This window comes from Apium graveolens, chromosome 10, assembly GCF_009905375.1.
Source record: "Apium graveolens cultivar Ventura chromosome 10, ASM990537v1, whole genome shotgun sequence".
NCBI classification, from domain to species: domain Eukaryota; kingdom Viridiplantae; phylum Streptophyta; class Magnoliopsida; order Apiales; family Apiaceae; genus Apium; species Apium graveolens.
Genome location: NC_133656.1, coordinates 153,865,807 through 153,874,900, shown reverse-complemented (window position 1 = coordinate 153,874,900; position 9,094 = coordinate 153,865,807). Strand labels below are relative to the sequence as shown.

At 33.5% G+C, this 9,094-nt stretch overlaps 1 protein-coding gene across 6 annotated transcripts; it reads right to left on the bottom strand.

Moving 5' to 3' along the window:
- Positions 1-2,151: 2,151 nt before the first annotated feature.
- On the bottom strand, positions 2,152-6,058 carry LOC141692732 (protein HUA2-LIKE 1-like). Of its 6 annotated transcripts, XM_074497662.1 has the most exons (10): positions 5,819-6,058; positions 5,569-5,629; positions 5,369-5,480; positions 4,388-4,524; positions 4,057-4,134; positions 3,595-3,974; positions 3,366-3,500; positions 2,792-3,287; positions 2,561-2,704; positions 2,152-2,472 (listed from the first exon to the last, which is right to left on the bottom strand). In XM_074497662.1, exons 7-9 carry the CDS (start codon positions 3,425-3,427, stop codon positions 2,612-2,614), a joined length of 651 nt encoding a protein of 216 aa, XP_074353763.1. In that variant the 5' UTR covers positions 3,428-3,500; positions 3,595-3,974; positions 4,057-4,134; positions 4,388-4,524; positions 5,369-5,480; positions 5,569-5,629; positions 5,819-6,058; the 3' UTR covers positions 2,152-2,472; positions 2,561-2,611. The 6 variants fall into 6 exon arrangements, with proteins under 6 accessions (XP_074353763.1, XP_074353761.1, XP_074353760.1 ...); XM_074497660.1 differs by having other exon boundaries at positions 3,366-3,974; positions 5,569-5,699; XM_074497659.1 differs by having other exon boundaries at positions 3,366-3,974.
- Between the last annotated feature and the right edge of the window lie 3,036 nt (positions 6,059-9,094).

Below are 9,094 nucleotides of genomic sequence, written 5' to 3'. Positions count from 1 at the left end.
GGTTGGTGAACCTTTAAAGATTCAGAAAAAGATAAGTTCTTCTGTTCCTTTCTATCAAGCTACAATGCATGATGATGATTTGATAGAAGATGAAACTGTTCAAATTCTGAAAAGAAGAAAGTTAATTGAAGAATCTAAAACAACCTCTGACACTTCTCAAGTTGTTCAGAATGGAGAACAACAAGCTACAAAAGAAACAACAAATTATGATCAAGCTATCAAGACATCAACCACTGACAATGATCAAGTTGATTTGAAAAAGATGACAATTGCTGATAAGAAGAAGCTGTTATGGAAGAAAGCTACTCCAGTTGAACCAAAATCCAATCTTATGATTAATCAACTCGCAACATTTAGGTTGAGAGCCAAGCAACCTAGAGATAGAGCTGGATTAGGTTCTGATGAAGAAAAGATACAAACAGGAGTAGAAGTTACTCTAAGAGATCCTTTCATGTTGACAGACAAACCATGCGAATAAATCAAACAAAAGCACCTTGACAAAGTGCTATCTTCTCAAATTGTGATATATGCTCATGATAAAGAAAATCTAAAAGAGAAATTGATCTTATTTCTCAATGATGGAAGAACTTACTGACTAGCTGATACTGATGTGCTAAAGAAGTCTGTTAGAGAGCTTCAACATATTCTCTATCTTCTGGAAGTAAAATATGATATTACAAGAAGATGGTCAGAATATATTTTGAATCCTATAAGAGATCTTCTAAGAATCTTTGGTACAAAGGCTTCTCAGTACTTTCCAATGATTATTGAAGATGATGGAAGATAAATTCCTATGCTGAAGAATTCTGCTAAGGTGGAAGTTATTCTGAAAGGAAGATTCTTATGTTATAATGAAGACTCTTCACATCCTAGAGTTATCAAACTTAATGATGGACTTGAAAGATCATCAATTCAAGCTCTCAGAACAGCCATTTATCAAATTGGTGACAGTAAAGATGAAGAACTGATGCAGGTCAAAGCACAGTTAGTTGAAGTTCTGAGAAAAGCTGAAGATAAGCTGGTAAAAGATTTTGTTAAGAATCATTATGGATTCAGATTGATCCAGTGATGATGGTAAAGCTGCATATTCTGTAATTTATAGTTAATAGTCTTATTAAACTCTCATTGCATTTGAACTTAAATGTTTTTGACATCATCAAATCTATTAACTTGTATATTTTTGCATAATTTACAAGTTGGGGGAGATTGTTAGATATATTTGAGATGTCATGTCTAATATGTTTCATGTTTAGTTTTCAGATCTTAACAAACAAGAAATATTAGGACTTACTGGAATCAGTACTTACTGGAAGTCAGAAGATAGATATCAGAACTTAAGGTCATATCAGAACTTAAGAACGGGAGGACTTACAGTTAAGGAAGGAAGCTGATTTACAGGATAGAAGATCGAAACCAAAACAAAAGAAGATATGCATGGAAAGAGTTAGAAGATAAGAAGACTTATATAAGATATCTGATTGATATATTTTAGGAGACGGAATTATATTCCATATCAGTTAGAAGTTATCTTATAACTGTGTACTATATAAACACAGACATAGGTTTACAATATATGTGTTATCATTATCGAGAAGATCATACATTGTAATCTAGCAGCTCTTAGTGATATTTATTCATCACTGAGAGAGAACAGTTCCATTATAACAGAGTTTATTATATTGAATATATATGTTTACTGTTACTTGTATTCAGAATCGATTTGATTGTATTTAACACTGTATTCAACCCCCTTCTACAGTGTTGTGTGACCTAACAGCATCCGAGTGCGTTGCAATTTCTCGATTTAGCAACGAATATAGCACGTTATAGTAACATATTTAATTCATTGTAATAGCTTCATATAGCAACAAATTATAGTCTATAGCAACGCCTAAATAGCATTGCATTAGCTTACATTCGTTTCTTTTTAGTGACTTTTAGGCAACGATATTTGGCAAATGGCAATGATTTTAACCTAGATATTGCAATGATTTTCACCCTATTATAATGATTTTGTAACTTTTTAGCAACATTATTCAATGAAATAGCAACAATAATTTTTTATAAAAAAATTAAAAGATCCGTGCTATAAATACTACTAGCCAGGCATAAAAGCCATAAATTTATTTGATTACAAATCACAATCCACGATCTAGTTTCCAGCAATTCAAAAGTTGTATTATGACCATTACAATACAGTCTTACAAAAGCATTCCAAATGTAAGTCGCATACAAAAATTAGCCATTAAAGTTAACGCATAATTTTCACAAAAGACTTAGTTAATGCATCGATTTTTTATGTTTAGAACTACAACAGGCGTCTTCTTAATGACAAGAAAGGTTTCTTCAGTAGCTTTTAACTCTGTCACGTGTTCTTGAATTGCTTTAGGCTTGGCTTCTTCCATTTGTATTTGTGATGCAAGTAAAGCTGCCCCTTTGCAATTTCTTGGGCTTTTTCTCTTCCATATCAGTCTGCACCCAACAATTGGAAATATGGTATTCAAGTGTGCAACATCTACACTTAAAAGTGCAAAATATATTAAACTGTCAAATAAATTACCCTTAAACATTTTTCCAGCTGGAATCTCCAAGTAAGTTCCGCCGCTTACTTTTAGAGCTTATTGATTGCTTTTTTAAGTGCTCTTGTTTCTCTGAAATATCTTCCTGCTGAATTCTCTGTCCATCTATACGTCTTGCGGTTGTCCTCAATACATACCCATACAGCCACATTATACTATAAAATATTTATATAAATAAGACCATGTAAAATTAAATATAATCTAGTACCAACCTCACCAGCAATACCATACTTGGCACAATCAATTGCAAGGCGAGTTTCACGACCAATACTTTCTTTAGCCCGCGAGAGGGTCTCAATTATTCCTTCAAATGCATCATGAGCAACAACTGCTTCAGTGCCACCACTAAGAGGATTAGCAGCTCTGTGCCCGGAACCACATATTTGATCCTCAAATTCTTCAACCCCGGGATGATTATCTGCTGATGGCTGAGGAATGTGAGAAGATAAAGATGACTGAGCATTAAATACTTGAGTATCAGCTTGGATGTTGGAGTTTGGTGGAATAGTAGATACAACACTGGGACTCCCTTCAGATACATCAGCATAAGAATTTCCATGAAAAAAGCTTTGAGAGTAAGCTTTTTTTCTTTTTGCCTGAGCAACTGCAATAAGATACTTCATAGATGAAGAGGAATCCTCGATCTTCGGATCTAAGAGTAGTACAAACGTTTTATCTTCTCGGGCAGCTTCTTTGTCTTTGTCCATCCTATTTTATCACATAAAAGATAAATAAGACTATCACATACATTGACACATTATAAATAGACACCGGTTCCAGCATTACCTTTCACCATTTATGGAACTGATATCCAAAGTTTTATCTGTTGAAAGAATTGGGTCATTCATCCTTGAGCTTGATTTTGGAGTATCTTTTTTTTTCTCTCCACAAAAGCAATGGATTTATTTCTTTCACACATTTCTTAAATTGAAGAATGATCAATGCAAGTAGGAGTTACAATCATGTTCTTATTAGACACAGCTTGAGAATTCCGATGAGAAACATAACCGGATACCTTGCTCACTGGAATTTTGGATTGAAGGGATTCTACGACAGGCTTCCCAGAAGAAGCTGACACGGGAGATTGCACTGGAGAGCGTCCAACTGGTTTAGCAGCCTCAGGAGATCTCAAATTAGATTCATATTTCAAATGATTGATTGAGATATCTATCGTCGCTTGTATAGGTATGAGGTTCTGCACTTCTACATGCTTGTGAGAATTATGTGTCAAGGACTCATTTACTATTTTTGACAGTTGACATAGACACCTTCGAAAGGCCACCATTATTGAGTACACCGCTTTCCTGTCCACTATAAGCGGGACCAAGTACGATGATTCAACTACCCAAGTGCGCTGATTTCCTGATTTCCAAATTCTAACCACAAGGTCCATAACTGTTTGAAATATGTTAATATCACTGTCCGAAAGGTGCTCATATATATCAAATCAATAAAATGGCTATCGAAAAAGCAATACCATATAAGGCAGTACTGAGCCAAAAGGTTTTTCATGTAACTTTGTGGGAAAAACATCTTTAAAAACCATCCTCTACAACTGAAAATTTGAAAACTAGTTAGCCTGCAGTTTAATTATTTAAAAAATCATATATGTAAAGAAATTTTGCTGGGAAACAAGAGAAATGTGAGTCCAACGGCAAAGATATCGTGCAATTCAAAGCCCTCCATTAGATTCAACCAACAAACATAAAAGGTTATACTGAGTGCGACATGATTTGTTTAGTCCACAATTGAGTAAAGTAAATAGAATTACAAGATTACTAAAGTAAATTGAAATATAAATCACTCACTTTACTTTAACAGGATTCTCATTGGCAGGTATTTCCTCGATCAGTTCATTCATAAAAGAAAAGTAGGAGTGAAAGCAAAAATCTGTGAGATCCTATACGACCGTGCAACTTCCTTCTATTGTGGGAATGACACCATCCTGATAGTAAGGATTAGCAAAAATAAATTAGCACGAGACATTATTACAAACATATTTACTTTGTCTTACTAAGGGCTAAAGCTCAAGTAATCAAATTCATGTGAGGATGATTAGTACTTGATAAACTAATCTCTTCAAAAATTATCAGTATGAAGAAGATATTATCACCTTATTCAGACGAACAATAAAATTGTTTACTAAATTATGTATTGGATTCACAAACTAGTTTATACACCAACTCTTATTGATCATGATGAAGACTAGATATCCAATTAAAATAATAAATTTTATATTAATTCTAATGGAGACCTTGCAGCTTGCCATAATTATATAATGTAAAACGAGACTGCAAGACTTTGGGAAAAAAAATCAAATTGTGTATTATAATAGTGCAAACTGTGGTACATGTATTTTAGATGAACATAAAGGTTTGACCGTAAATTACCCGAGTTCAATTATTTTACTTTGTGTTTCCAGGAAACTGTCTACAAGGTATCTATGCTAATAATTTGAGAACGTTTACATTAATGTAGTAAAAGGAAAGCTCATTTTCTCTTTAATTTCACATCCTATGAACTCAAAAGTTGCAATTAAGGGTGCAGAGAACCCATAAGCAAGGATGCTTGCTACAACCACAATGGTTGGTCATTGGACTAAAGGCATCGGTACACAGAGCACTAAGAGAATCTTAAGAACCCATCCAATCCTCTTCGTTCAGAATTTTAAAAAATATAACAGCTACATACGTACATAAATTAGCACTTACAAACACCTGTTTATTCTTATTTCTTAAATTCGGAAACTGATCAATAAATTTGAAGATATCATTGGAAGAGATACATACTTTATAACACAGTAGTAAGTCCATATGCAATGTGCAGCCCAAAGACTAATCACCATAGCAGAATCTCCAATAATAATGATTCTTGTTGCAATCGGGCATATAATTGCCCTTTCTGGAAAAAAATCTTAAATTTAAATTGATTTTGCACATCACTTTATTTACACATATCATAAACTTCGAAAGAGTTGGAAGATGCATACCTAAAGAGCAAAAACCAACAGGTTCCCAATTTAAAAGCTTCAACAACGTCACAATTGAAACCTTAATTTTAAAATTCCCAATTTAAAAACTTCGATTAAATCACAATTGAAGCCGTAAATTTAAAATGTGCCTAAAAACTCAATTAAAAACCCCTAATCAATAAACAACCAATAATTTAAAAATACTTTCAATTTACTAACTAATAAAATCGATTGGGGGAAGAAAATCGATTGAAAGTTGGTTTCTTACCTTCGAGCTTGAATATTGTCCAATCTTGAGTGTTCTTCGAGTTTGAATGTTCGAATTTGAGTGTTCCTTGAGCTTGATTATTTATCTAGCTTCAGCCTTCAAGCCTTCATCTCGATTGTAGCCTCTAAATCTCCTAGAGATATTCAAGCCTTCTTTGCCTTTGAGTCACCGTTTTCATCTCGATCTGTCAGTATAGACGTGAGTCTGTGAATGTAGATATGTGAGTATAAAGTAATTAGAAAAATAATGTGTAATGGAATTATTTTAGTAAAAGTGGAATAAGGCCGAGGCGCGTGTTTTGGGAAGCCCGGTATTTTGCAAGCTCGGGAAAATTTGGGCTCAAAATTTTGAATTTTATTGTTACGTTTTTACAAATTCGTTACAAACTGCTTAAAAAATTATCAAAAATACACTCTTTTGTAACAATTTTTAAAAACATTGCAACAACTATACATTTGTCAAAATTAATTAACATTTAGCAACAATTTATGAACAAATTCTAAAGTGAGCGTTGCTATAACCAATCTATGATATAATGCAATAGGTGTAAATAGTACTTTAGTTTGCCTGATTCCGAAAGTCAAGCAGTCACAACACATGACAGGGTTGAGACCTATCTCCTTGTGTAATGTTCTTATGTGAATTCTATCTAAAATCATTACTAATCAGTTGAAACCATGTTTGAATTCGATCATCTTAGATAAATAAAGTGCCTTTGTTGACTAATGACTTCATATGGATAATGCAATAATTGCATATGAAGTAAATCATTATATTTGAAGGAAAACCTAAGGAAAGTATAGAGTTGCGTGGCTAAAAATTGATATCTCGAAAGCTTGTGTTTGACTTGAATGGAGCTTCATTGAGAATATGTTGTTAAAATTTGATTTACAATCTTTATGCATTGCTCGAGTTATGGCATGTGTTAGAACTGTCTCTTATAGTTTCTTACATAATGGAGAGGTGTTTGGAGACATTATTCCGCAATGAAAAATTCGTCAAAGAGATCATCTCTCTCTCTCTATTTGTATTATATGTGTGCATAAAATTTGAGTGCAATCATTAATCGAAATGAAAATGTTGGTTTTGTCTTTTCAGGGAAAGAGCATACTCTTCTCAAGACTTAGGAAGTTTTTCAATCGCTGTCATCACCTGAAACTTTTCAGGAAGATCCATATTTGACTCATTTAAAGCATGGACAATAATCTCAAATTCGTGCATCTGCTCAGTCAGGGACTTAAAGTCCACAAGCTTGCAGTTAAGGAACTTAGACACAAAATACTTTTTCCAGGCCTTTTGAGTCAGTATTATGTGTTTGGTCAAGCTTTTCCCACAACAACTTAGCATTATAGACATCTGATGAATAAACATCAACTAGAGTGTTCGCTAAGGCTGCAAGAATAGCAGCCCGTGCCACTCCATCTTTTTCTGTCCATATAGCATAAGACGTTAAAGTCTAAACTTTAACTTGATCAATAACAGTTGGGTTATATTGCACCACCGACCATAGACCCTTAATCGTTAACCACAGTTTCTTTTTTTTTTTGCCACCGGGAAAAACCAGAACCCCCACTAAACTTGTCAGGCATACCCGAAAGACCAAAGAGCTGTGAAAAACGATATGTGGTTCGATCAATGGTGGGTACAGTACCACAAGTATCAGCAAAAGGTTGACGACTAGAAGAAATCTCAGTTTCGTTCACCATCTTGAATTATACGATTAATAGAATATAATAAATATCTCTTCAAAATTGTTGGAAAAATTCTATAACATGCAAAGATAGGCAATTATATTCATTTCAAATTAGAATTCAAGAACAGACAATTAAAACTAATTAACAAAACAAATCACGAAGGTCAAACAAATTTTATAATCAGAAATAACAATACTAAACAATAACGAGAAAAAAAGCTTATCTATATTATATTTTTAATATTGTATAACAGCTGAATTGCCGAATCTTATAAACGACACGACTGTTTTTGAAGAAATATTCCCCCCAACTATGCTGTGTTTGGATGCCACAAATTCACTTTCAGGATAAAACAGCAACCTGTCACAGGCCGACAAAGCTCAATAGCAATCACACCTCAATTCGCTCGAAAAATCTATGTATACATATGTATATTTGGGAGAGAAAAAAGAGAGGCTAACTACGATTCTTATCTTTCCCTCCTTTCTTTTTCTTTTTCTTTCAAGGAGTATATATATTATTATTATATATATAATATATTGTAGAGCCTATTTACTATAATTTACATAATAATAATCCTTACTCTTATTTATATATTAATATAAATATATGTATATGTCAATTCAGGTCAAGAACTTAACTAAGGACGGTCAAGAGGTTTAGATCGTTCATGTCAACGCCTTGATACTAACAATTAAGGCCTTTAGAGCGCTTCTGTTTGCATCAAGGCCTTGATGCGGAATCTCAAGACCCTTGATCATGACTTACATAATATAAAATACATGTACTTCGTATAAAGAAAAATCTTTATACTTATTTTTCAATGAATTACACTAACAAAATTACTTAGATCCATATATAAAATTTTCCAAAATTACGCAACCAACCATATTTAAGCTCTAAATTTTCAATTTTCTAAGGACATGGCTTCTGTTTTCTCTTACAGGGGTTGGATAACAATGTTGTATAAATCTTATATGGGGCCATCAAAATTTCCCAGCCCAGCTTATGGTCCGTCGCAGCATTTACCTTTAAAAAAAGGTTTCCTATGCAGATAATTTATTTTTATCTTTGAGAAGATATCGAAAATATCTATGATAAATAATTGGGACAGATGACTACAGAGTGTGTATCCTTAATTGGTCCATCAAAATGTGTTTTCAAAATGTGTTTTACAAGGGGAAAATATCCATAACGCGTACCAACAATGCACACACAACGAATCAAGTGATGAAAATCCCCGACTTGTCCTAAATGGAGACACACAGTGGTAGATCATTTTATACGCACAGCTTTTTATTATGATCAAGAACATTAATAACGGGGGGCCATTACAGAATGGAACTAATAACCATAACAGTGGTACTATAACTATACAGTATGTACACCATACAAATATGTCACCCAGGGTTTAATTGTTCGTAACCAACCATGCAACCACCCATGTGGAGCCAACATGCATGTCTTTAATTCTCTGCATGTTTTTTGTTTATGTTGTTTCTGGACATTTATTTACACTTCTGCATCTAGATAGGGGGCGTGAAAATGAACGCGTAGAAATGAAGAAGCAAATGTAACAGAA